At 37.5% G+C, this 27,930-nt stretch overlaps 4 protein-coding genes across 5 annotated transcripts; 1 reads left to right on the forward strand and 3 right to left on the reverse strand.

Annotated features, from left to right (window-relative positions):
* Positions 1-193: 193 nt before the first annotated feature.
* Positions 194-2,834, reverse strand: LOC111778866 (uncharacterized). Its single transcript, XM_023658861.2, has 3 exons — positions 2,676-2,834; positions 1,754-1,910; positions 194-483 (listed from the first exon to the last, which is right to left on the reverse strand). The coding sequence occupies exons 1-3, from the start codon at positions 2,676-2,678 to the stop codon at positions 437-439; spliced, it is 207 nt and encodes a 68-aa protein (XP_023514629.1). The 5' UTR covers positions 2,679-2,834; the 3' UTR covers positions 194-436.
* Positions 2,835-6,309: 3,475 nt separating this feature from the next.
* LOC111778864 (histidine kinase 3) lies at positions 6,310-11,820 on the forward strand. Its single transcript, XM_023658858.2, has 11 exons — positions 6,310-7,086; positions 7,313-7,594; positions 7,819-7,988; positions 8,077-8,289; positions 8,358-8,544; positions 8,634-8,685; positions 8,760-8,989; positions 9,334-9,432; positions 9,502-10,604; positions 10,701-11,055; positions 11,157-11,820. Exons 1-10 carry the CDS (start codon positions 6,709-6,711, stop codon positions 10,963-10,965), a joined length of 2,979 nt encoding a protein of 992 aa, XP_023514626.2. The 5' UTR covers positions 6,310-6,708; the 3' UTR covers positions 10,966-11,055; positions 11,157-11,820.
* Positions 11,821-12,404: 584 nt separating this feature from the next.
* Positions 12,405-13,770, reverse strand: LOC111778234 (uncharacterized). 2 transcript variants are annotated; one of them, XM_087119041.1, is made up of 2 exons: positions 13,552-13,770; positions 12,405-13,160 (listed from the first exon to the last, which is right to left on the reverse strand). In XM_087119041.1, exons 1-2 carry the CDS (start codon positions 13,699-13,701, stop codon positions 12,633-12,635), a joined length of 678 nt encoding a protein of 225 aa, XP_086975167.1. In that variant the 5' UTR covers positions 13,702-13,770; the 3' UTR covers positions 12,405-12,632. The 2 variants fall into 2 exon arrangements, with proteins under 2 accessions (XP_086975167.1, XP_023513706.2); XM_023657938.2 differs by having other exon boundaries at positions 12,405-13,052; positions 13,552-13,759.
* A 561-nt stretch (positions 13,771-14,331) lies between these two features.
* LOC111778575 (Calmodulin-binding transcription activator protein with CG-1 and Ankyrin domain) lies at positions 14,332-27,877 on the reverse strand. Its single transcript, XM_023658486.2, has 13 exons — positions 27,522-27,877; positions 26,817-26,942; positions 26,587-26,702; positions 22,006-22,094; positions 21,115-21,160; positions 19,709-20,129; positions 19,055-19,203; positions 18,876-18,954; positions 18,564-18,772; positions 16,431-17,089; positions 15,356-15,935; positions 14,929-15,222; positions 14,332-14,663 (listed from the first exon to the last, which is right to left on the reverse strand). Exons 1-13 carry the CDS (start codon positions 27,529-27,531, stop codon positions 14,637-14,639), a joined length of 2,805 nt encoding a protein of 934 aa, XP_023514254.2. The 5' UTR covers positions 27,532-27,877; the 3' UTR covers positions 14,332-14,636.
* Positions 27,878-27,930: the final 53 nt, after the last annotated feature.

Raw genomic sequence — 27,930 nt, forward strand, 5'->3', positions numbered from 1 at the left:
TGGGTCTCTTTGTTGTGAAATAGGGTTTAGCTTTTTAGCAATTTTTTCCAAGGAGCTGAATATGACTTTTTAACTAAACCCTACTCAATTGTCATTTTGACCACATGACGAAATGAATCTTTGAATTGAGTTAAATTTGGTCCAAAAGATAAAAGAATTCTGTTCTGAAAACAAGAAATAAACACTATAAAACTCAATAGAAAAATAACTTCATTTAAGGAAGAAATAAATTAGTTTAACCAAACCAATTGTTAATAATATGATGTCAAAGCAGGAAAAGGACCAACAATTCTATAATCAAGTTCTTGAAATCCACAAGTACGAACTATGGAATCATTCCCTTTTTTTAAAAAATTTCCCTTTCCTTCTGTGTCGTCTACGAAAGGGAGGACGGGATCGAGCAGTAACGCCATTCTCTCAAAATCAGAGCATCGCATCAAGCCATTCCTCCTCCTGTTGCTGTCCTGATTATCTGGAAGAGCGCTGTTGAGTAAACAAAGATTAGTAACATTCATAATACCCTTTGAATACAAAAGGGGAATAACATGGCAAAGATGAAAATGTTTGTCACTATGTATTAGCAGTGGGTTCGACCTAGATTGATTTTCAAGATTAATACATCTATCATCCTTGGAACACGACAAGTTTGCTTGTTGTTTTGCAATCGAGATCAAAAGGATGTCACAACCCTGTAAGACAGCTAATGAAGGTTGTTCTTGGATGGTGAGGTAAACGTAATAAAACCATGGGACCTCCCTAGATAATTCATCCGCATATTGCAAGACAATGTGAATAAATTCCGTCTATTGAGTTGACATAATCTAACATGTGAAGGACATAAGACTTGACTGGTATAGTCGAAGAGTTAAATGGTAGAGTACTTGTTCTGTTTTTCTTGGTTGAGTCCTCTTGAACCTATTTCCTCCTATATTAGGAGCGACAAATTGACATATCCACCACTGACAATTTTGCTCTCATTCGATCAAAAATGTTTCGGTAGCATGGGAGCAAAATCACATCCCAAGGCCAGGAAACTCTGCCCGGACAAAATTTTACAAGAAGCATGATCTAGATATGCAACAGAGAACGAAAACATGACAAATGTTATGAGAGCTAGGATGAAATAAGGCTTACGGGACTGTCTCTAACATGTGAGGGAAAGACTAGTAAAAAATTAGAGCTATGAGCTCAGACTACTGAGCTGGAAAAAGGGAAGGAGACGAATGTGAATGAAGGAAGACTCTGAAAATGAATACTAAAAGAGCTTACCAGATGCACCATCAAACTCAGACAGCTCGACTAGGTGGAAAAAAAATACAAAAGTGTTTCAATTTAGACGAAAACTTGAACATCTTTTTTTAAGATACTATTTTCAATCTAAGACAAACTAAGGTTAATTAATTCCCTTCTTTGTTCTCGACTTCACCCTATACTTCGAACCAAGGATGAAAATATCCATAAATCCGTAAATCAAAGGGTACGACATTGATTTTGAAGATTAGTCAATATCTCTCATATCTTTTACAAATACCCATAAAAGATTATACATATTTAAATACTAATATCAAGATGTATTTATAAATTTTTAATCACAGAATTATTTGTTTATCGATTTTATCCATTTTAATACTTGCCTAGAACTAGAACTCGTATACTTGGTTTATAAGAAGGTAGCCACAACTTAAGCTACAAACTATATATCAGATGAAGCAAAAACTTATATGATATAAACACAACAAAGGATTAGTCTTACATGATCCAATGACAACGAATATGAAGAATCCAAGCAGCAGGGGCCCAACAGGATAATCCTTCCCCTTCTTAACAGTCGTCTCTGGAACAGCTCCTCTCCTTGTGATATTCCTATCGAACTTCCCCACCTTTCGGTCTGCAAGACGCCTTGATGTTGTCTACAAAAGCCGAAGACAACATTTACAAAGTATTGTTCAAAAAGGCAGATCAAAGTATAAAAATTTAGGATAACACAGCGTTTCAGCAGCACTAACAATTCAAAATAAAATGAAATCGTTTTGTTAGCTCAATTATTTCTCCCCATTAAAAACTATAACCTAACCATATGTTGACCAAAAATCTTAGGATAAGATGGTCTAAATTACAAAATTGAGACTTGAGAAAACAACTATCAACTTAGATTAACACCCAAGAGGGATTACTTGTTTCCAATAATCTTCAATAATCTCCGTTCTGTTTTCTTCTCTATTCTTATAAATATTCTCAATTAGGTTTCACGAAGAGTTCAGACCAATACTGACTACAAAATCCCTTTAAAAATTTCCCAATCAAAGGCTATCACTAGTTTCAAATCACTAATTCCTCATATTCTACATTGTCAAAAGACCACTAATACGAACATTTAATCACTCAATTTCGGAATGAGATGCAATAAAAACCAATTAGCCAAAGGTCAAACAAAAAAAAACCTATAATGGCAAAACAGATCAGATTCAGACCGAATTCTCAACGAAGAAAACAGAAAAAAGGATCACAATGCACAACAAAAAATTGCGTAGCAAAAGAATTAAACGATCCATCCAATGATAAACGATTCAGTTAAGGAAAAACGATCGATATCACGAGTCAGTGATCAAAACCCTAGACAAAAATCATCCGCACTTACAGATCTGAGATGGAAACGAAACGAGGAAGAAAATTACCATGATTTTGGCAGGAAATTGGATAGCCGGAGAGATTCGAAGAATTGCAGTGATCGATTCTCCTCCTGGCCGGGCGGCGAGTTTTCTCTCCGGTAGATTAATGGTCTGATCCTTCGGTCGGTAATTTTGAGATTTAAATAATTTGACTTAGTGGCTGGCATTGATACGGTCCCGAATTTTGCGTCACCGCCAGACGCTTATTGGGCGCCGCCACGTTTTATGATATACGTGGCTATTTCTTATTGGATGTTTGGGCAACGTCCACGTAACGTTTTTGGAACATTATTTTTCACGAAAGAGTAGAAAATTTGGATAAATATATAAATATGTAATTCGTGGGCCTATAAATGAAGTGTCGGCCCAAATTTCCAAAACGGGATCGACCCACAGTCACATGCTCATTTCATGGACAAGCCCAATTTGCATCAGCCCAAATAGAACCCAATATTGCTAAAAGTTAAAAGCCCAAACAGGACTATATAGGCTGTTAGTGGGCTTGAGCTATTACAAAAATGGTTGAGCTATTACAGAAATGGTATAAGAGCCAGACATCGAGCGATGTACCAGCGAGTAGACTGAACCCTAAAATAGGATGAACACGAGATAATGTGCCATCAAGGACACTGACCTTAAAACGGGGTTGAGATTTGCTTCGATTGAAATAATCTTTTCCCACTTCAACAACTCTGTCTCTCTCATTTTTTTTTTATATTTATTAATTAATCCTTACCTTTTAAAATTTTCATTTTAATCCCATAATTTTAGTTATATATATATATATAGATATATTTATTTATTTATTGGGGGAGAATTTAATACATCAATTTTATAAATAATAATTAATATTTTATCAACTGAGTTATACTCAAATTGGTTGATATATATTAAGGGGAAACGCTCTCGCTTAGGTTTGAATATTCAAAAGCTATGGAATTTGGGCTCTATGTTTTTTATTAATTAAATATTTGATTATTTGTCAACTTTTTTATTTTAAATAATGACTTGTTTGGAAATTATCATTCTTATAAAATAAATAAATAAATTATTATTATTATTATTATTATTATTATTATTATTATTATATTTTTTTTGGTGTGGTTGAAGTCTACAATGGAGGTGAAACTAAAAACACCTAATGCATAACTTTCCACCTAACCTCCACCATGGATAATCTAATAACATTTAATAAATAATAAATAAATAAATAAAATTCTTTAACTTAATCTAAATTTTAAAATATTATATCCAATTTTCAAATAAAAAAATTCTTAGCATCTTGGTTGGCACACTACTTGATGTTTAGCTCTGATACCATTTGTAACCGCCCAAGTCCACTGTTAGTAGATATTGTCCTCTTTGACTCGTTACGTATCGTCGTCAGCTTCACGATTTTTAAAACACGTCTGCTAGGGAAAGGTATCTACACCTTATAAGGAATACTTCGTTCTCCTCTCCACTTGATGTGGGGTCTCACAATCCACCCCCTTGGGGACCTTGCATCCTCGTTGGCACATAGCTCAGTGTCCGGCTCTGATACCATTTGTAACAACCCAAACTCACTGTTATTAAATATTGTTTGCTTTGGCCTATTACGTATCGTCGTCAGCCTCACTGTTTGTCTACTAAGAAGAGGTCTCCACACCCTTACAAAGAATGTTGTTTCTCTCTCTAATCGATGTGAGGTCTAACAATCCACCCTCCCTTCGGGACTTAGCATCCTCGTTGACACTGCTTGATGCTTAGCTCTAATACTTTTGTACCAGCCAAAGTCCACCGCTGGTAGATATTGTTCGCTTTGGCTCGTTACGTATCGTCATCAACCTCATAGTTTAAAGCGTGTCTGCTAAGGAGACGTCTTCACACCCTTATAAGAAATGTTTCGTCTCACTCTCCAACTGATGTGAGATCTCACAAACGTGCTTTACTTAAAGTAATTTTCCAGTGGGTGATCTTCTAGAAAGTTTCCTAAGATGCAAGTGAGTATTGACAAAACATATTGGGAAGACTCGTATTGGTCTGTAGGATTACATTTGATGGTTTAATGAATATTCTACTTATTTGATGGGTCTACGGTTAAGCTCGGTATGAATAATCTTTGGCAAAAATTGATCGAAACTTTAGCACGAGCTCAAGAACGAACACATTGGGATAATATGATTTGATGGAGAGATAAACCGGTCAAAATCGATTTGATTCCACCATAAACATCAAGTTCGACGAATCAATTTATATTTTGAAAAGTCGTTCTTTTTCTTTTTTTAATTCTATCTAATTTTTTTTTTCTATGTGGCCGACCCATTCGTGGTCGGGCTAAATCAATAAAATAAAGGAATAAATCTATTACTTTGAAAAGTAATTTTTTTAAAAAAGTTAATTAACCTAAACATAAAGTAAAAGAGAAGTTAATAGGAAAAATATTCGATTAGGTGGAGGTATAGTAAGAAATTAAGGCAGTAAAATCATGTGGTTAATATTTTATGGTAAATAAATGAGAGAATTATGGAATATTTGTAAAGGAACAACTTCTTTCTTACGCAATTAAAGAAAGATATTATAACAAAAATGTGTACAGCGGAGCCGACAAGGTTGTCCAAGTCGGCGGTACACGTGGGACAGGGATGCTCTCCCTTCCAATTTATTAATAAATAGTTTAATGCTTTGTTCATTCGGAATATGCCACGTGTCAGATTATGACACGTAGGATGATATTATTGGTTCGAGATGTGAGAACCGGTGCGCTGACGTGGGGGTGTCTCTGTCAGAACAGCTCCCATCAGGCGGGCCCCACGGAACCACCACAATTAAATAATTTTCTTAGGAAATAAAATAAAATAAAAGAAAAAGGAAATTAAACAGAGGAGTGGGTAATGGGAACAAGCCCCCTTGCTATATTTTCCCATTGCTTTTCACTTTAATTACCATTTTGCCACTTATATGATTTGATCAATTAATAAATATAAAATTTTAACTTTTTCCATAATTACAACTTTACCCTTTTAGAAACTAAGATTGGTTGGGAAGATATCAGGTCCACGGCTAGCAAATATTGTTTTTTGGGCTTTTCCTTTTAAGATTTTTAAAACGCATGGACTAATCTCCTCCCTATTCGAAGTGGGATTTCACAATTCACCCCTCTTGGAGCCCAACGTCTTCGTTGAACACTCGTTCCCTTCTCCAATCGACGTGGGACCCTCAATCCACTCCTTCAAGGCCCAACATCATTACTAGCACACTGCTTCGAGTCTACCCCCTTCAGGCTCAACCTCATCGCTGACACACCACCTTGTGTCTACCCCCTTCAAGCGCAGCCTCTTCACTGACTCTGATATCATTTGTAACAGCCTAAGTCCATTACTAGTAGATATTATCCTCTTTGGGGGCTTCAGGAGACTAGCAAACGCGTTTTAAAAACTTGAGGAAAAGTTCGAAGAGGACAATATCTACTAGCAGTGGAATTGGGCGAGAAAAAGGGGCGGGGGAAGAGATAGAAAGAGGGTTATTGAGTAAATAAGAGTGGGAAGGAAGGGTAGTTTTGTCCTAGAAAAAGAAGAGCATTGGAAGGAGGAGTTAGCGTGTAGAAATGTGCATGGTGGGGGGATGTGGTATGAATAGATGAAATGGATAAGGAAGGATATGGAGAAAGAAGCAAAGTTAGAGATAGAGACAGAGAGAAGCATTAATTTGGTTGATGAGTGGGACTGCGCCCTTTGTTCTTCCTCTGCCAGCAGCTTTAGATCTTTGCACCTTGCCTTTCTCAATGGTCGTTGTGTTTTTGTTCTTATTTTAACAACTGGGTTTTGTTCTTCAAACCCCAGTTCTTAAACTAAGTTTGGGGGAATCTTTTGGGGAGCTCTGTTTGGACCAATTCCACGTTCTGGGTTTTGGTCAATAGAAGCGTTCTTGTTTTCAACTCATCCAGGGCTGGGTGGATATCAAAGCATCGCATCTCTCTTCTCTCTCTAAAACTCATAGCTGATTTTAACAAAGAGGCCAGACCCATCTCAGGTTGCTCATGGTTTTAGCTTGATTTCCAATGAACTGGTTCATTTATGAAGTTATGGAAGCCAAGGGTGGTTTGGTATGGGTCCAGTTTTGGGAGAAGCTCATTGGAAAGTGCTGCAAGATGCATCACCAGTACTATCAGTATATTGGATCCAAGAAAGCCAGAAACACTTGGTGGAGAAGGGTTTTGGTGGCCTGGGTTCTTTGTTCTGTGTTTGGTTCTTTGTGGATCTTCCATTACATGAGCTCTCAAGCTACAGAGAAGAGGAAAGAGGGGTTGGGAAGCATGTGTGATGAGCGAGCTAGGATGCTTCAAGATCAGTTCAATGTCAGTATGAACCATATCCAAGCAATGTCCATACTCATCTCCACCTTCCATCATGCCAAGAACCCTTCTGCTATAGATCAGGTATTCAATTGTGTTGTTTTCATCATAATCCTTGTTTTTCTACTGGTTTTTCTTGTTCATGTATGGTTGTGTATGAAATTTGAAGTTATCTATGTTATGAACACACCTTGGCTTTGTGTTTGAAGTGTGTTTTCATGGAATCGAAGTGTTTATTGTTCTATTAGGGATCTCACAATTCGTTTGGAGTAGTAGTGTCTCTATTAGTCACTAACTTTGATACATATAGAGGACATTTGCGAGGTACACGGAACGAACTGCGTTCGAGAGGCCTCTTACCAGTGGTGTGGCGTATGCGGTAAGGGTGCTCCATTCGGAACGAGAGCGATTCGAGAAGCAGCAGGGGTGGACAATTAAAAGGATGGATAAAATTGAACAAAGTCCGGTTCATGAAGATGACTATGCTCCAGAAGACCTGGAGCCATCGCCGACCCAAGACGAATATGCTCCCGTTATCTTCGCACAGGATACGATTTCTCATGTCGTTTCTCTTGATATGCTGTCGGGAAAGGTTAGATACTTTCTTATGTTTTGGAACCTTGTCTTGTCAATGAGATTCCTGTTATGTTGTGAGTATTTTAGTTGGATCTGATACTTTCAGTGGTTCAGCTGCCTGGTTTTGATAAGACTCGTACATTTTCGGAATGTTCTTAAAAGTTTCGAGCTTCGAACATGTGATGTTCTACTTAAAAGTTTCGAGCATAAGATTTAATATCGAGTTATTTGCATCACCAGGAAGACAGGAAGAACGTTTTACGAGCTAGAGCATCGGGAAAGGGAGTGTTAACAGCTCCATTCAAATTGATCAAAACAAATCGCCTCGGAGTCATACTTACGTTTGCTGTCTACAAGAGAGATCTTCCCTCGAATGCCACTCCAAACGAGAGGATTCAAGCTACAGATGGGTATGTCTTTCTTTGTGATGATCGAACTCGATACGTCTAGTTCTTAACGAAATCCGAATGGAACTTAAACTAAACATTTGTCAAACAGATATCTTGGGGGAGTTTTTGATATCGAGTCGCTCGTGGAGAAGCTACTTCAACAGCTTGCAAGCAACCAAACCATCCTAGTGAATGTTTATGATACTACGAACCAATCACACCCGATCAGTATGTACGGTAAAGACGTATCAGAAGACGGGTTGCAGCATGTTAGCCCGCTTAACTTTGGTGATCCAGATAGGAAGCACGAGATGCGATGCAGGTAATTACATCTCCATTTCGACGTAACAAGTTCAATCAAGTAATGGTAATTCTAAGTTTGTGACACAGATTCAAACAAAAACAACCATGGCCATGGTTAGCAATATCAACTTCAATTGGCATACTCATTATTGCATTGCTTTTGGGGTATATATTTCACGCAACCTTGAACCGTATCACGAAAGTGGAGGACGATTATCACGAGATGATGGAACTCAAGAAACGGGCAGAAGCTGCTGATGTTGCGAAATCTCAGGTATGTGGACACTTTGATTAGTCTCGTCTCGACATTGTCTCGACATTCGTCTACGAATTGAGCCTCAACAATTCTTCAACCCTTTGTAGTTCCTTGCAACCGTGTCTCATGAGATCAGATCCCCAATGAACGGCGTTCTAGGTGAGACTTTAGTTCGTTCGTTCGAATTATACTATGTTCGAGTAATATCATACCGATTTCTTTCCATATTTCAGGGATGTTGGATTTGCTTATGGACACAGGCTTGGATTTCACTCAACAAGATTTTGTTAGAAGTGTACAAGATAGTGGAAAAGCTTTGGTGTCATTGGTAAATGAGGTTTTGGATCAAGCAAAGATTGAATCTGGAAAGCTTGAGCTTGAAGCCATTCCATTCAATCTGCAAGCAATTTTGGATGATATTTTGTCACTTTTTTCTGGGAAATCTCAAGAAAAAGGATTGGAGGTAATATTTTTGTTAAACGTACACGACTCTCCACAATGGTATGATATTGTCCACTTTGAGCATAAGCTCTCGTGGCATTGCTTTGGGCTTCCCCAAAGCCCTCCTACCACACAATGGTATGATATTGTCCACTTTGAGCATAAGCTCTCGTGGCATTGCTTTGGGCTTCCCCAAAGCCCTCGTACCAATGGAGAGATTATTCTTTGATTATAAATCCAAGCCGATGTGGGACTTTTATCATCCAACAATATTAAGCTTTAAATTCTGCACTCCACACCATTCTTCTTGTTTTACCTTTCTTTTTACTCACATTATATCGGCATGGCCGTTCGTCTGGATTACAGCTCGCAGTTTACATCTCGGACAGCGTCCCCGAGATGCTTGTCGGTGATCCGGGAAGGTTTAGGCAAATCATCACGAATCTCGTGGGGAACTCGATCAAGGCAAGTAACGCTTTTTTTCTACATGTCCATCTTGTTTAGCTGCTAAGTCATGATGTTTGGATTTGGCAGTTCACAGAGCAAGGACATATATTTATCACAGTTAATGTCGTTGAGGAGGTTCTTGAGTCGATTGATCTCGAGATCGAGTCATCAACGAATAGCACGTTGAGTGGCTATCCGGTTGCCAATAGGCGTCTCAGCTGGGCTGGATTTCAAACATTGAGTCAAGACGGACCGACGGCTTGTCATTTCCCGCCATTGTCACCAGACCATATTAACCTCATGGTATCCGTGGAAGATACAGGCGTTGGCATTCCCCTAGAAGCGCAATCACGTGTTTTCACTCCCTTCATGCAGGTTCGACCGTCGACATCTAGAACACACGGAGGAACGGGTATCGGGCTGAGTATTAGCAAATGTTTGGTTGGTCTGATGAAGGGGGAGATTGGTTTTGCAAGTGTACCTACGATTGGCTCGACCTTCACATTTACTGCGGTTTTCTCGAACGAGCCAAGTGAGTATGACAAATCCCAGCAAATTAAGAACACTTCCATCTCAGCGTCCTTGGCATTTAAGGGCATGAGGGCATTAGTCGTGGACCATCGACCGATTCGGGCCAAAGTATCGAGATATCATATTCAACGTCTTGGAATAAACGTCGAGTTATTACCTGACTTGAACCAATGTGTGCATACCACCATGATTGGTGGTTCAGCTATCAATATGATCTTTGTTGAGCAAGATCTTTGGGATAAGGATATGAGCATATCAGATGTTCTTATCCACAACTTGAGAAATTCAAATGGGGTTCCTCCCAAACTGTTTCTTCTTACTAACTCCAGCGATATAATTTCTGATGTACTAACTCCCATACTCATCTTAAAGCCCTTGAGGGCAGGCATGCTTGCTGCCACTCTACACCGGTTCATGGGCGTCGGAATTAATCGCAACGGAGAGCTTCCTGTACACTCTCTCCGTCATCTACTTCTCGGTCGGAAAATTCTTATCATAGATGACAATAAGGTTAACCGTATCGTTGCTGCTGGTGCTCTAAAACGGTATGGAGCTGATGTCGTATGCAAAAACAGTGGAATAGATGCGATCCGATTGCTTACGCCACCCCATCGATTCGATGCTTGTTTCATGGATATTCAGATGCCAGAAATGGATGGGTATGTTGTGATATACTTACTTACTTTTCCTTGTTCTTTCTAAACATTTTGTAGCAATAATGAGCTGATCACTTCAGTGGTTCTTCTGCCTCACAGCTTTGAAGCTACACGAAGAATTCGGGAAATCGAATGTCGTATCAACGACAGTATCGAAGTTGGAGAACAATCAAAAGAAGCATATGAAAATAAATGTAATTGGCACGTACCCATCTTCGCCATGACTGCAGACGTAATCCAGGCCACACATGAGAAATGTCTTCGGTGTGGGATGGATGGATACGTTACGAAGCCATTTGAAATCGATCGACTTTACCGAGAGGTTTCTCAGTTTTTCCACAGTACCTCAAATGGAAGTTTATAGACAGAAATCATATACTCCGGGTCTGTAGACGACACTGGCCCGTTCGGTCGGGCTGTACAGCATGATTGAAAGTGTGTACATTACCTCCAAGTAAGTATTTTAGTTGAAAGACATAGGATCCAGTACAAAATGTAGGCAATATATTCTGATACTAATGGTGAAAAGCTTCCATCATATTGTGTCTTTTGCAGTCGAAGATGATAGACTTACGCTTAATATGATGATGTCAGGCAAGCCTAAGTTTTGTTGAATAGTGTAAATAGTATACAGACATAAGGTTGATGGAGTTTTCGTCTCCGGACAAGTCGTTTTTCTATGCCCCTCTGCTACGACCTGAATTTGATTCTTGACAGCCGGCATAGATTGACCTGCCCACTATTACGATGAAAAAAGCCCTGCCCTTTTCCTTCGCTACTTTTATTAGCGCCGGACCTTGGTCGAATTGATTGTGTATCATGTGTAACGTCCATCAATGATGGTTCATTAATGTCCATTCATTTAGACTCCTTCCCCCTTCCTAACTACGAATAAGATCGAGAAGAGCCCGAACCAAACCAAGAACGAAAACGATTGTTCAGTACAAGTTACGATATCGGTCACTGAGGTCAGTAAGTAACTCAAGATTCATTTGGTAACAGAATTCAATAGGGAATTCTGATGTGAGTGATTGAAATCTTGGTTTGCAGTGATGATGTACAAGATCATGAGAGGGCCCTGAAAGGCAGTGTAGATATGAATTTAGATGGAAGAATGTTGTGTGGCAACTGGAAGGGAAGCGGTTTGTATATTAAGAACATGTTTGATTCTCATGTTTGTAATAAGTTGAAAAAATTGATCATGTATAATTCTCTCTCACAGCTCCTGCCTTTTCAGGTCTGTGTCGTGTATAAAATTTTTATTCGATAATTCTTCTCCTTGTCCGAAAAGTTAAATGTTATTTAGGCCGTTGTGTTGCCTTTTACTTACTATATAATGTTGCTTCTAAATCTTCTCTTATTATTACTTTCAAAAATTTCTTTACTCCCGTTTTCTAAAACCTTCTTCTCAAACGGGGTCAGAAGCTTGAACAAACGATGCTCGATTGTAGGCGATACAAATACAAATTGGCTGACTCACTTGGTGTTGGGAGTGACTGCCGCACAATCGCAAAATTGGCTGCCCAAAAAGATACGATGGTGACAGATATGCGTGAATGTTCTTGATTTCTCCACTTTAAAATACGTAGAGTATCTAAACTTTAATTTTATACATAGTTCTTATAGTTTAATAAAATTCTCATAAATAGTTTTTAATGTAAAAGATATTTTTAACAAATTATGAAAACTAAATTCTAAATACTTATATATCATAAAATAAAATATAACTTCAAAAGCTACTTTTTTTTTTTTTTTTTTTTTTTTCAGATAAAAGGGAAAATACCTCATAACTATAAGCAATCATTTTCCCAAAAGGACTTTTTTGATTTTTTTTTTTTCTCAAAAGATAATCTCTGACCCCTAAATTACAAAGCAAATTTTCATAAAACCAAATAATTACATAATCTGGGGATTCCTCCAAGCAAATCTCTCCATGTTTCTTCATCAGGACCGTTTGAAAAATTGTTGTCTAACCCCCATCTCCCTTTGTAGGTCAAGAACAACCAATGTTTTCCATCATCAAATCCAAAATTATTGCAAACCCATATGATGAAGTTCTGGGATTTGGAGAGGGGGAAGCATAGAAGCTTCATCATGTTCTTGTTTTGGTGAATTCTCAACAATGGTTTTTGGGCGTTTGAGCGCTCCTGAGATCAAACTGCCCAAGAATCTAAAGGGATGGCTGATTTGATCTTTTACATTCAACATAATGGAGACCTCAGAAAGCTGCCAAACAACAGTCACCACTATCATCACTGAGACAAGACACTGAGTTAAAACGTTTTGCCTTTTCACCTTCTTCAGTTCCTTAACAATGTCTTCTCTACTAAACTCATCATCATCATCATCATCATCATCAGAGTTCTTAGCTTTTGATTTCAAATTATCTAATGCAGAAGCCAACTCCTCTGATTCCGTTCCTTCTTTTGTTCTTTCTTTCAGCGATTCTATCTGTCGGTGTTGAGGAAAATGAATTTGGTTTTCAAATTTACTATCCAAAGAAGCAGAGACAGGATTTGGAAGGGTGATATGATCATGAACAAGTTCAGAAGGCCAAATCTAGATGGATTTCAAATGATTTAACAACAATAATCCAGATTAGAATTCAATTTTCCGATCTCCTTACAGTGCATAATCGAAACATACGAAGAAGAGATCAAAGAAACAAGTTCAGAAGGCCAAATCTAGGTGGATTTCAAATGATTTAACAACAACAATCCAGATTCGAATTCAATTTTCCTCCATAAATTGAGATTTCCTAACAGTGCGTAATGAAAGAAATTCCAGAAACTCATAATCGAAACATACGAAGAAGAGATCAAAGAAATACGAAGCAACAACTCAAAAACCTCAATCAAACGACGATTTCGAAAATAAATCACAAAAGGCGTAGCGATAAGAATTTCGAAGTTTCAGTGTTTCAGAAATCAAAACCGTAAATCTTGCGTACCTGAGAGAGCAAATCGTGGAGAAGAGTACGGTCCCCGTTTTCATCGCAATCGTGGATGTAGCTTCGATCAGAGGATTGCTTGTTCTTGTTCTCATCAAGCAGCCTCTCAATGGCGAGTTTGATCAGCTCGAGGCGTTGCTCTTTTTCCATCGGACTGTTCCACTTGAAATTTCTATGGAAGAGGTGAGGGATTTTCTATCGCGCTCTTGTAGTATTGGTTCCGTCATGGCTAACCTCGACTGTGAGAATGACAGGTAGCATGAACATGCACGTGGCATGTAATGAGTGGTCTGTCTTCCGTATAATTTTGGTTCATGTAATTTTGGATTCAATTAATTCTTCAAATTTAATTTTTAATAAAACCTAAAATTAACATTCCTTTGTATTACTATTATTATTCAACCAATTTACATCAAAATTAATTCAAAATTAGTAGTATAAGAACCAAAATGGTATTTTAATATCATTTTTTTATTACAATAAAAAGTAATAAAAAAAAATTTAAATATTTACTATTAACTTAGAGTCTTATATTTTAAGAAGTCGAATTATGCTCATTTCATTAATAACTAGTTACCTAAAGATAAAAAATATATGTAATTAATGCTTCTAGTCCTACAATTATTTTGTTTCAAGTGTTCTATTGTCCATCGTATCTTGAATTTTTACAATGCAACAATATTAGAGGTGAAAATTCCGTATGGATAACCAATTAACAACGTCGGGTTGGTATAAAAACTTTTCGAGAGTTCAAATCCCTACCTGAAACGTAAAAGCAAATAAATGAAAAAGGGATTAATTTAATAGCATAAATCTCCTAACATACTCCCATCCCAAACCATTTACAGCAGTAATACAAATCATTTACAGAGACAATATATGACTAAACATCTGTGCTTACCAATTATAATCACTAGGGATACTGTACATATGATGGTTAACTAGAAAGGTAACTTGCAAAAAGAAAGATGAAATCAGTGAATGTTATGTTAATCAGGATTACCAAGTTGCTCCTACACATACTTAGGATATTGATTACAATCTTCAGTCTCAGAAATGTCGACGAGAGAAGTCGATCCTGTGGATTAACGATCGGCACCATTAAGCTCAGCCTGTAAACGTTAGGGATGTAAGATGTCATCCAACAAAACCATAGCACCATGAATTCAGCTCCATAAGAAGGCCAATATAAGGCTTGATCTACACTTAATTCACGAAGTCGTGAAAATGTAAATGATAAACTCGTATCGAGGATGTGTATATGATGCAAGATCAAGCTAAAACGGAGTCATGCTTCTCGAATCAGAATCAAGTATAGGTGATTAAGCAATAAGACATTATTGACATTCATAATTACCATTAAAAAGTATGGCTCACCTTAGCTTCTCGAAATCCTTTAAGCGTACGGTGATATTGCTGACGAGCATCCAGAGAGTTAACCATCGATCGCACTCGTGAAACAGCCTCATCGATAGTAACTTCCACTTTTTCTTTGCGGAATACCTTTATAATATCGTCATCTTCATTTTCATCAATGGACTCTATATCGCTACGAAAACCTCTCAAACCAACTCCTTTCCTTCTCCAACGCAATACAACTTTATCAAGAATTCCAACAGCCCAACAAATTATTTTGTAATGCTTTCTAACTTGATACCCCCTCACATGTGCCTGTTAACAATGGAAAATGACAGCAAAAAGGTTTTAAATAATAAAATGGAACAGCGTCAACATCTGAAGCTTTAGATTAGCGTGTTTAGTAACTGTTTGTAAATCATGCATGTTCATGGAGATCATATAGTACCTGTATCTTCACAACTTTCTGACGAATCGATAAGAACTCTTGACGACCTTTCCAACCTCTATACTTTTTTTGTATAGATAATGCAGCAGCGTTGCAATCACGTCGATTAGAAAACTTTAACTTTGACATTGCTAAGAGCCCCTGTATGTCATTTGGATCAATTCCATACTCATCTATGCAAGCTGCAAAAACTGCCTCCTTCTGCTGTCTCTTTCTGAAAGAATGTGCACGGAAAGCAGATTGAATACGTGCTGCTGCCTGTGCAGCGTTCCTTACTGCAGCTAACGTATCGGTTAGAGGGGTATAGTCCTCAGTAGAAGTGTGGTTCCCCTCTGAAATGCTATTTACAGTCATTTCTGCTTCTACCTCAGCAGAGCCCTTGGAAAGTTCACCTTCTTCAAATGTGAGGGATGAAAGATGAGTAGTAAGTGCAACCTCTGATAAATAACCAGCAAGTCCCTTGTGTCCATGGATGTCTGCAATAGACGCTGCAGTTTTACCATCTGGATCTTGTGCACTAGGATCAGTCACAGAGCCAGCTGATGCTCCTGAGGCTATTAGTGAAGCAACCATTTTTTCCCTGATTTAAAAGCAAAATAACAATAATAAATAAAAATAAAATAAAAGAAGTCATTTCACAAATACTAAGATAAAACTCAAATATGTTGAAGGATACCACCGACTCATGTCCATCTTGAGAAAGATGAAGCAAATAAAGTATGTTTCCTAAGGGTAGCAAAAACAGTTGTTTCTTAATTTGTTCATTACTAGTTCAAGTTACATGGAATGCCCAGAATGGTGAATAAACTGTATGGAAAAGGAAAATCTCTGCTTTTCATTCAAGTTTTTGTATGCAAGTGTATCCAACTACTTATCAGATATCCAAAATGTCATGAATGATTAGGTTCCACACCAGAAAATAAATCAAACATTGTTGGCCAAGTTTCGCGTTAATTGCCCTTCCATATTCTCTTTGAGCCATAGGCTCTAGAATAGTGTACTTTCTGAGGGCAGTTCTGTTAATATTTAAGCTCTGAAATCATAAAAGTAAAACTAAACACTAAAAAAGTTGAACCTTCCAAATCGTGCGGCCCAGTGTAGAGCAGTCCATCCATTAATGTCACGGAAGTTTATATTCACACCACAACTGAGAATTGGGTTTAATGCCCACACATAGCCCAAGCCAGCAATCATGTGTATAATACCCTGTTCTTTCTTGGACAAGGAACAGCCTGCCGGATCATGTCTATCTTTCGATTGGGAAGCAAGCCAGAGATGCAACTTGTCTTTTAGCAACTCTTGAAGAAGCCAATCAACGGTATCAGAAGGAGTTTCACTACCAACTAGAAGACCCTCTATCAAAGAACTCCACTGATCATCACCAGCTTTCACATAATTGCTCCTTACTTCAGAATTTACCGTGTTAGAGTCAGAGAGCAGTAATTGGACAAGCCTGACAAGTAACAACAGCTCCTCTGGACTCTTCGTAGCTCCACTAGAATGTGAGTAGCAATGACTGCAAACATTCATTTTATATTCAAACTCTCTGAATTCACTGCAGGGTTCCCGATTGCCAGATGTAATGCAGAAAGAAACTTTCCCAGGAAGGTGTGGAGGTGCTTCGCAATAAAGAGTCCCATTCTGAACAATCTGAAGAGGAACTTCAATATCTCCGAACATACAAGCCCAAGGAGATTCAGAAGGATCACAAAGAAAAGATCCAATAATGATGACCTGGATAGAGAACTTATGACTTAAGTATTTGAACTATCAATGAGAATAACAGAGGCTGCAACTGATCAGAATCAAAATAGAGCAAAAATGGTAACACTTCCTTTTACTACTCTTACGAGAGCCTATATCATTGTTCAGAAACCAAGCAATTGCAACAGTTCTGGATGTAATGCTAGTATTCTATATCTACGAACTCATCAAACAAAGAAACCTGGTTAAAATAGTTTAATTTTCGGTTAACCATTGATCAAATTAGGTCAGAAATACTATCTTTGAGGTCCCTACAATTAGTTACCTTGCATATTCCATAACTAATTAATTAATTGAAGTCATACGTAGTTAGAGTACAAGGCAATAGTCTAGCTGTTGGAAACAATACTGAAAATGAGTACATTGAACATATAGCATTTATAGGCTAAATCATGTAGGCTTCTGTTTTGTATGTTATAGGTTTGTGAGTTTCAACTAATAATTGGAGGTAAAAGGGTTTTCTTTTTTTTTTTTTTTTTTTTTTTTTTTTGTAAACTAGCCGCTGCAGGATGATTTGGTTGTTAGGAAGTTAGTAATTACTTGCACAATAGCCGCCTAAAGAAATGGTATAAATACTAGTCCTACTTGTATTTGTATCTTATCTTGAAGAAAAAGATTTCTTCCTGTATCATCTTACACTACTATATATATGTTTTAGTTCCTAATGTTAGGATATTTCTCCACTGCAGCCCCTAATGTGTAAAATGTTTCAATTAGTCCACTGCAGTCCTTATGTTTATAATATATTCATTTTACGTGGGCCAGAAGAAGACTTTGTTAAAGAGGCTGGAGAGTGCCATCTGGGGTGTTCTGAGTGATGTTGTAGATAGGCGAGGGAACTTTTGTAAAGGGCGTGGAATCCTTTGGTGAGACTTTTAAGGATAGGCATAAAACTTTGACATGAGGAGGAAAGTCAATCAGTTAGATGATAGGGAAGAAAAGAATCGGACCTCCAGAAAGTCTGGAGATTTTTTTATCTCTTTCCCTCAAAATAATATAATCACAGCAATTCTGCCAATATACGTCCATATGTCATGTGTGTGTATGTGGATAAATAGTCACTGCAATTCCGATTACAAAATGAACTTCACTATTCTGAAATAGGGAACTTCCCCATTTGCGTCCATATCAGGTCAACAAAGATGCCAACAGAAACTATGACATCAGCTCAAGGTAGAAATTGTAGCTGAAAAGGAAAGGGTAAGAGGAGAAAATATTTTGCAATTATTGAGAGTAAAATGCAAAATACCACAGGAAATTCTAAGATTCAAACGTTTATCAAGATAGACAGTATAGATCAAATGCATGCATTGCCTCAACCTCACCAATATATTTGAGAAAGCAGTATAAAAAGCTAAAAAATCACAAGACTATCAAGGCAGCCATCAAGCATAACAAACTCTGTTGATCATCACAGCACAGAAATACAAAAAATTACAAGTACCTTGGTATTCTCAGTGGCATAACCCTGCTCAGGAACAATTTGGCGGATTATAAATTTCTGCACTTGTGGAACAATTAAACTGGTATCAACTTCAAAAGAATTTCCATGGTCTTCTGTAAGAAATGGTATATGGTAGCTGGAATTAACATCATGATTGTCTAGTGGTGAAGTATATTCTGAAGATGTGCAGCTTCCAAGCAAAGCAGAAGCTGGTAACGTGATAATCACAACTCAAGTTAACAATAGAAACCATTTTCTTTAAATTTACTGATGGTAAATAGAATAGATAGAACAAATATTTTGTTACAGTACTTTCTCCTCTTCTGTGCACCAAGTTGTAATGTTCATTGTCCACAGTTGTACTTTTACTCAAAGACGATGATGATTTTTCCTGTTATTAATCAAATGTTAATAATTAAAAGGATAATTCCCCAAAGAAATGAATTAGAAATGAAAAAATTGAATGTCTAAACTGCAGCTGGTGAACTTACATTTTCATTCCATAGGAGAGACTGTCTATCTTGAGATTCAAGATCAGCTGTCTTACGTGAACCAAGTGCATAACCCCATGGTTGAGTTCCTTCACTATCAAACATAATCTCGTGTGCCATAGCATAATCGGAATGTTTTTCATTGGCATCTATTACAAAGAGGCGTCATCAGACAATTTTGTACAATTTAATATTATCTCCACAAATAATAAAGGAAAACATGCAGGAAGAATGTGAAAGTAGACGTATTTCTACTTATTTTCAATTGGAAAAAAGAACATCCCAATCAAGTAATACTAGCAAATTTAAAGACTGTTCCAGGAAGAAGGAAAAAAACATGGGTGGAATGGGCAAAAGGAACATTCTATTAAGTAAAAGAATGTATGCTTGTCTTCGGGGGGTGGTGGTGAGGTGTTAAGCATCAACTTTGCTTTGGACCCCCAAAACATAGTAGCCAAAAATCATTTTGTTCCATCTGTAAAATATAGCAACACAAGAAAGAAACCTCTGCATGGAAAGTAGAATTAAGAGCCTTAGAATCTAAGGGATTCCAACAAGCAATCAGATCATATATTTAAGTTCTCCAGAATTCTCCATATACTGATAATGCTTGCAAAAAAATATCCCGAAACAGCAGCATTGTGTTAAAATTACCTTGGATCTCAAACGATGTATAATTATTATCATGGATAGCATTTTCTGAATGCTGCAGCACTGAAAACTGATCGTCATTGGACATCTCATAGTAGTCTATAAGGTTAGAATTTGAACCTTCCTCGTGACCATAAAATGGATCAATGTCTTTCAAGCTGTCTTCGTTCAAACTTAATTGCTCCTCTATCCTTCTCAAAGCTTGAGAAACCTCACATTCGTTTTTTAATTCTGATATTTCATGCTGCCCATCCGCACCATTTGACCCAACAGTACGGTTGCCAGTGTCAGAACTAACTTCTACAGACCCTGGGCTCAATGAACTCTGTCGATGTTCCAAAGCAAAACTTTGAGATGAATGGGAACCAAAAGTAGAAGCCGATGCTGGAGATAATTGTGGAACACTTTCCGTCCCAGGCCTTCCCTGCAACAGAAATCTCACGTGAATGTTGAACAAATTTACTCAAAACAGAATAAATATGTGCTTAAATGTCATATAATACAAATACAGACTTGGTGGAACCAACATAGCTGTCATCCCTAAAAATAGAATAAGATCTCTAGCTGAATATATAATGATATTACAAACACAGAATTGCTGGCATGAACTTGTATGGTATTCATGGGTTTTGGAATTCGACAAAAATCCTTGAAAAAAAACTAGCACAAAAATCTATAATGAAACCTGGTTCCTATTTTCTCAAAAAAGAAATTTTCACACCCACACACGAATAAAGTACCATCATAATTAACATTCTTAGCCAGACTATTCATATACCAGGCTCAAGGGATGGCTCATCATGGGAACCTAATGCTAACAAGGCAACAATCCCTCTGTATTGATAGAAAAATAATTCTTAAACTAATTTGACTCCAAAAACGCCCCCAAACTTTATATTTATATCATGTATAGTATTAAGTACCATTATTTCTATGTGGCCTTCTCTTCTGTAGTTTCACCCTTAATGAAAGTCGGGTTATATAAAGGCAGGAAAGAAAAAAAAAATTGTATTTAGAATGCCTAACAAAGTTGTCAAATGCACCTAAGCATTACTTGAAAGATATTAGGCACTTAAGCATCGCCTAACAGAAGTTGGTTTTACTGGGCAAGAAGCATGGGGAGTTCATTTTTTATTACAAGTCATGTCAAAAAAACTTGGAAGCATGTAAAATCACAAGCAAAAAATAGACATTCATAAGCATGTATAAGACAAGTAACAGGATAATTAATTTTTTTTTTATCAATTTATCACATAAGATAACCATTCCAACCTTGAAAGAAGAAATGAAAACATAGATACAAGCTGAAAAACAGAATGATATTGATAAATTCTGTATTTATAAATAAAAGAATAGTGACAATACTAGCTCACTCTTGCTTTATCTATTCAGTGCATGTAGTAACTCACCTCATTAATATCTCTATAGTGTACCAGAACAATGTGGTCAAATGACCTGCCAAGAAAATTAAACATAAGCACATAAATTTCTAATAACAAACTTAACATACATACACTTGCTCTAAATATGCTCTAAATATTAAATAACATAATCAGTGTTGGTGGTCAATTGTTGGCCACTTAGCCCTCCTTTTTGCGAGTTAGTTCTTTTCTATTTGTTGGGTGTTACCCCCTTTATTCTTTCTTTTTCTGGTCATTTCCTGTTTCCCCTCCTCTATTGGTTTTCCTATACCATTTGAGCATTCCTTGCGGAAATCTTCTTTAAAAACTGGGGCTCTAAAATTGGTTCAATGCATGAGAAGTTATGCTCATAGCTGTTGTCCATAATTACAACAACTGGAATCACAGATTCACAATAGGTTTAACATGATGCATTTTAAAAAATATATATTAATAGATCACAAATACATCAAGAGTAATAAATATTTGGAAAGAAAATTCAAAACCAAACTGTTATTCAATATACTATAAGAAAATAAAAACCCAACTGTGTTAATAGATCACAACTATACGTTAAAAAAACAAAGGGGAATTTTCTGTTCAAAGTTTATTACTCTTGTATAAATTCTGGCTATGTTCATGTGCTATTTCAAAAAATAAATAAATAAATAAAGAAAAATTGAAATTGAAATATAAAAACCTTGGTTTGAGTGTCCAAACAATTGTACATGTGGAAGAATATAGCATATATAGCATATGTAGAACACAAACAAATTAATAGAATTGAAGTGTTTAGGCTTTACAGGATAAATTGGCAGATGGTTAAGTTGGGAGGGAGAAAGTAGGCTCTAAAACATGATAACATGACTGTGCACTCTATAAAGGAAAAGGAAAACTCACGGATCCAACATCCAATAGCTACGTCTCTGGAAATTGGGATTGTGCTCTCCATGTGCATAATAGCAATTTAACGCTTCAGCATTTCCAACCTAACCATGCAGACAAAGAATAATCCACACTAGAACAATCAGTAAGAAAATTAGTTGATCACAGAAGAGCTAATGCAGACCGATCAGTGGGCATTATAGCACTCAAGATGCATAGAAGGAAAAATTTTAACACGTACGCCACTGAATAAGTTGCTTAGAGCACTAAATCCATTAATATTGAAATTGAATTAACCAAATACAAGGCTCATAAAATTTTCCTCATACTACAACTCACAGTTCGAAATTACATTTTACAGTTCATTTTCTAGCACTTGAGTATTACCATTGTAGTGTTACAATAGTCCTGGAGTTAAAACTACTGCTACCATAATATGTTTCATGCAAACGAAAATTCGCCAATCATTTCCTCCACTCTATTTATTTCTATGATTACAAAGCTAGACCCTTAATTCAATGGAGAATTGTCGGCGTTATGATTAGTTTCTATGGCACCGAATAAGCACAGAAAGGAATCTGTACCACAGAGGATACCAAGGTTATTACAGATAATTCAGGAGGCATTCTTGGACCATATCCCTGGTCAAACTGCCGAGGAACATTACCCAAAGGGGTTTCTCAAGTATAGTATGACTCAACACTAGATTTACAAGTCATAGAGACTATGGCCATACCACAAAGCCCTAGACAGGCAAAGACCACTCTCATTTGCCATGGATCATCCCCTACTTCCCAAGAAAACCCCTACAAAAAGAGATCAACCCCTCGACCAAACCCTCCCCATTGGCCATGCCTCATAAACCCATAGTTTTCCCACATAAACCAAAGGACAGTAGACCCTCACTCCACATTTCATCAATCTCCAAAACCTCATCTACTATACCACTTCTTATTCTTGATCCACACTTTGTGGCAACATCACCAGAAAAACATGTCATCGTCATTAAGAACAAAAAAACTTTCCTCGTCCCAGGAACAAAATTCTCCACTGTTGGCTTTCACCTGTCCCCAAAGATTATCCTTGCGGATTTAGAGCTTGGCACTCTTTTTCAAGAAAAACAGAATGAAACAGAGGTACAAGAGGTCACCCCAATATCGGCGACACTCACACCAACAATGGTCATCCAAATCCGGGCACCGTGGCTAAAAGAAAACCACATGTGCATCATGGTTATCCCATCCGGGAAAAGCAGCCCACTACAGCCAAGAAACAGAGTAGACTAACTAGAGATTGTTGGCCTCCTTTCAAACATCAATTATGAGAAATCAAGCTCGTCACAATTGGGTGGTCAATACCTCTTACGATTATTATCTTTTGGAATGCTAAAGGTTTGGGAGATTGGCAAAAGAGAGCCCTTATCAAGACCTTCCTCCTCAAATACAACCCCACTGTGGTTTTTCTTCAAGAAACAAAATTGAATTATGTAGATAGTTGGATAGTTAAATCCCTTTGGAATGCTAGACATTGGTTGGTCAGCTCTAGATGCCTCAGAAACATGGGGGGATCTTAATTATGTGGAATGACCCAACTCAGATTATTTTCGAATCACCAAAGGTCTATACACCTTAACCACACATATTAAATTGGCCGATAGTTACAGTTTTTGGATAACAGGGATCTATGGCCATTGCAGATATCAAGAAAGACCTCTCTTCTGGCAGGAATTACAAGACCTATCTGGCCTATGCATAGAGAATTGGCTTTTGGCTAGTGACTTCAATATCTCTCGATGGGCACATGAAAAATCTAGTGGAAAAGACACGAGGCATGAGACATTTCAACAATTTCATAAGAGAATCTGAACTCATTGACCTTCCCCTCAGTAATGGTCTTTATACATGGTCAAACAACAAATCTCCACCCACCTTGACACTCATCGATAGATTTCTAGCTGCAGAAGGCCTACTTGGAAACTTCAGTAACACCGGTGCTCGAAGACTGAATAGACCTACATCCGATCACTATCCCATTCTACTCTCCATGGGTTGCTATTAATGGGGCCCCTCACCCTTTCGCTTTGAGAATATGTGACTAAGCCATTCTGAACTTTTTCCAATGGTAGAATACTGGTGGAAGAACATGCCACTTCGTGGATGGTCGGGGCACGGTTTCATCAACAAACTGAAAAGACTAAAAGACGTCTTAAAGAAATGGAACAAGGAGGTTTTTGGTTGTATTTCCACAAAACGAAACCAACTACTTACTAAAATTGCTCTCCTTGATGAAACGAAGGAAACGAGCTCTATGAAATTGGTTCAACACACACACACACAAAAGCTCATTAAACCATAACTTATTTCGTTAGCAGCAAAGGAAGAGCAACCATGAAGACAAAAAACGTAAAAAACGATGGCTAGAGGAGGGTGAAATAAACCCAAATTTTTCCACCGTATCATGATCACAAAGAAATGAAAAAGTATCATCATGGAAATTCCATCAACACAAGGCTGAAGCTTAGTAAATGAAGATGAAATTGTCTCAGAATTTGTGTCCTTTTTCACGTCCTTATATATAAAGGATGATGCCCTCCTCAAATTTCCCCATGATCTTGATTGAATTCCTATTGATCAACAACAAGCTGCCTTCCTCGAGATTGCTTTCCTTGAAGAACAAAGCTCTCCTTGCAAAATGGATATGGACATATCAGGAAGAAAATGCCTTGTGGAAAAAACTTATAAAGACTAAATATACTCCTACATCACACAAAAATCCACCCCCTCCATCTTCTGCAAAGGAGCCATGGAAGTACATAAAGAAACATCAAAACCTCATCACCAACCAAATTCGCCATAGGGGTGGGTGATGGAGGAAGCACCTCTTTTTGGACCGACCCATGGATTGAAGACATCACACTAGTCCAGCGGTATCCACTTTTGTACAACTCTCTCATAGCAAATAAGCCAAGATCAAAGAAACGTGGAATGTTGTCAACAAATTATGGTACTTGAACCTTGGTAGGAACCTAAAGGATAATGAAGCAACAAAATGGGACAAATTAAGTCTTTCCCTTGCCCTAATGGTATTGTCAAATGAAGCATACTCATTGACTTAGCTGCCCAGTGCTGACAAGGTCTTCTCTACAAAATCTTTGATGCTGGACATAAGAGAAAAAAAAGAAGCAATAAATCACCCTAGCAAAGACAATTTGGAAAGGGCATCACCCTAAAAAGGTGAAGTTTTTCTTTTGGGAAATAGCACATAAAGCCATTAGCACAAGTGAAAATCTTCAACCAAAAAAAAAAAAAAAATCCTACATGACCCTATTTCAAAATTGGTGTCCATTATGTAAGAATGGAAACGAATCAAAAAGCCACTTATTTATGCAATGCACATACGCTTAGAATTTCTGGACGACGATTCTCAATATATTCAGATGGCATCTCACATTTCCTAGGGAAGTAAAGGATCTATTAGACATGGCCTTAAGGTATCACCTCTTCAAGAATGCAAAAGCTCTATTATCAAAAAACCCCATCATGACTTTCTTTTGGAACCTATAGAAAGAAAGAAACCAAAAAAATATTCGCAGAAAAGACAATGTTGTTTACCAAGCTATATCTTGGTGTAAACTGTCCAGTATTTTTACTTCCTATAGTTCTACATCCCTCGCGGTTAATTGGGAAGGTCTTCTATAAACATCATGAATATTGCATCCCTTTTGTAAATTTCAATCATCAATGAAATTCTCTCTTAAAAAAAAAAAAAAATCACTAGTGAAAACCTCTAAAGTCCAATTGCCTTGGATTTTTTTTTCCCCCTCAATTTGTGAAACGCTATATAAGGGATGGGCCTCATACTTTTTTTTTCTTTGGAGGATTGGTGGGTAAGAGATGAGCACCTTTGTGCGCTGTCTCTGCGTCTTTATCACTTGTCTGTTAAGAGGGGGTCTTCATTTGCTTCTATTTTGACTCCCTCTCAATCATCTCCGTCGTCTTGGTCGGTTCCTCACTAACTGTGAGTCTTTGGAGGTGGAGGACCTTATTTCTATACTTTCCAATCAGAAGGTTTGTCAAGGGAGAAAGAATTTGCAAGCTTGGGATCTTAGTCTCTTCTCGTTCATTTTTCTCCATCCTTTGTTCCCTTTCTCCCTTTCAAGAGACCACAGTGTTCTCTTCTCTTAAGGAAGCTTAAATTCCCTAAGAAAGTCAAGTTTCTTTATATGGTAGAGTCAACACCCACGATCGTATCCTGCGGCATTGCTTTCTGGTTTTGCAACTGCAATTGCATGTTCTTTGTAGACAACAGGAGGAAGATTTTGATCATCTTTTTTTGGAGTTTTCAGTTTGCTTCTCTCAAGAGTCAGTTTTTTAGTTTGTTTGGGATTGTTGGGGTGTGTAATAGGGGAACTGTTTGTCTTTGTTTGAGTAGATTGTGATGAACTCCTCATTTCGTGATGAGGAGAGGGTCTTGTGGCAGGCTTGTTGTCATGATATGTTGTGGTGAGTGTAAATGGAGAGAAATAGTAGAATTTTCATATGGATGAAAAGTAAATGAGTAAATGAGTTTAAATAGAATGGTTGCATCATACAAAACCTTAAGTCGTTCGTGTGCTTCTCCAACAGTTCTTCCGTCCCTTTTTTTCCTCCAGCTATGACCATCTTTACGGAAGAAACGGAGTACTCTCTTGTTAAAAAGAAACAAAGAACCACCTGTTGCAAATCCACTGTTCAATAATAATCTAAACGGTATACAACAACTGTCTAGCATGATAAGCCATCAAAAAGTTATCTCAAAGAAAAAATATAGTGAATAAGGTTACTTACTAGTTGGCTGTTTAGGGGCCTCCTCTGTCAGCTGATATTTTTCATAATTCTGTAAAATAAAGAACACCTCTGGAGGCTTCAGCCAGCGGGTTTGTGCTTCTCGATAAAGATCATTAATATCATATCCTGAGATAAAAGAAAATAATCTTCTGTAATTATTTTGAGAATGAAAAGCATTCAATAGGATCGAGACAGACGTAAGAAACTACAGTTCAACAGATCAAAGTTTCCAAATATTTAATTATTCTACGCAAGAAATTATATATATATGTATAATCTAAGACTTAATGAAGCTGCTGAGAGTAAATAATCTTAAATTAATTTAAAGAACACCGTTTATTTCAAGTTTCTTAAAATCTCTAAGTTTAATTCAAATACAATCCAATTCCAGAAGCTTGGGGGTTGAATTTTGATAAACACGTGACTTCAACTACTCACAATCGCCTCTTCTCTGCATCAACTCGAAACAACTCAGCTTATGTTACTAGAACTGAAATATGACCAACCTCTTCATCAAACACGAGCCAATCATCCCAAATAACCATCCACCATACACTTTCTAAATTTCAACGACAAACACTTCTGAAACTAGTAAAATCAGATTCCGCGAAACCTACTCAATCAATTAACTAAAAATTCATGTCGACATCAGGAAATATGAGCACAATTAGAAAAACAGGAGAAACTATTGACTCCATTACTTACCGACGTTCATCGTAAACAGATCGAGTCAGCGCTTTCAGCAAGAAGAAATGGAAAAGAACATTTCAAATTCCTCCCGAAATAAGAGGTTCAACTTGCAGCTTTGCAGCAGGAACACAACTGTTCCGAGTAGCAAAACTGCAGACGGAGAGAGGAGATCGAAGAGGAAACCTCAACTTCGCCGGCGGTTCGACGCCGGGAAACTTTGCCGGACCACCGACAAGCTGAAATCGGAGCTGGAGAATTGACTAGCACATTCCACAGATGGTGCTTCCGTCGCCCCGTGCACTTCGGTTTCCTTTACACGGAAAAATCGAAAAGTGGAAGTGGACACGAAGCCTAGAATTAGAATTATAAAATTGGATTTTTATTGGTCGCTACCGTTACATTTGTTCAGAATACCGTTCTCACA

The sequence above is a fragment of the Cucurbita pepo genome, chromosome 17, assembly GCF_057944985.1.
Source record: "Cucurbita pepo subsp. pepo isolate OVF chromosome 17, ASM5794498v1, whole genome shotgun sequence".
In the NCBI taxonomy this organism is placed as follows: domain Eukaryota; kingdom Viridiplantae; phylum Streptophyta; class Magnoliopsida; order Cucurbitales; family Cucurbitaceae; genus Cucurbita; species Cucurbita pepo.

Bases quoted from the DNA above. Each gene is read 5' to 3' on its own strand.
- LOC111778866 (XM_023658861.2), bottom strand. The intron at 484-1,753 runs GTAAGACTAATC...TTTACTCAACAG, and splicing joins ATTCGTTGTCATTGGATCAT to CGCTCTTCCAGATAATCAGG.
- LOC111778864 (XM_023658858.2), top strand. From the start codon at position 6,709: ATGAACTGGTTCATTTATGAAGTTATGGAAGCCAAGGGTGGTTTGGTA. The intron at 7,595-7,818 runs GTTAGATACTTT...TTGCATCACCAG, and splicing joins TTGATATGCTGTCGGGAAAG to GAAGACAGGAAGAACGTTTT. The intron at 8,686-8,759 runs GTGAGACTTTAG...TCCATATTTCAG, and splicing joins CCCAATGAACGGCGTTCTAG to GGATGTTGGATTTGCTTATG.
- LOC111778234 (XM_087119041.1), bottom strand. From the start codon at position 13,701: ATGGAAAAAGAGCAACGCCTCGAGCTGATCAAACTCGCCATTGAGAGG. The intron at 13,161-13,551 runs GTACGCAAGATT...AAATCCATCTAG, and splicing joins TCCACGATTTGCTCTCTCAG to ATTTGGCCTTCTGAACTTGT.
- LOC111778575 (XM_023658486.2), bottom strand. The intron at 15,936-16,430 runs GTTCAACTTTTT...CTTTTAAATCAG, and splicing joins TGGGCCGCACGATTTGGAAG to GGAAAAAATGGTTGCTTCAC. The intron at 15,223-15,355 runs GTACTATATGAT...CATTGTTAACAG, and splicing joins AGAAAGTTGTGAAGATACAG to GCACATGTGAGGGGGTATCA.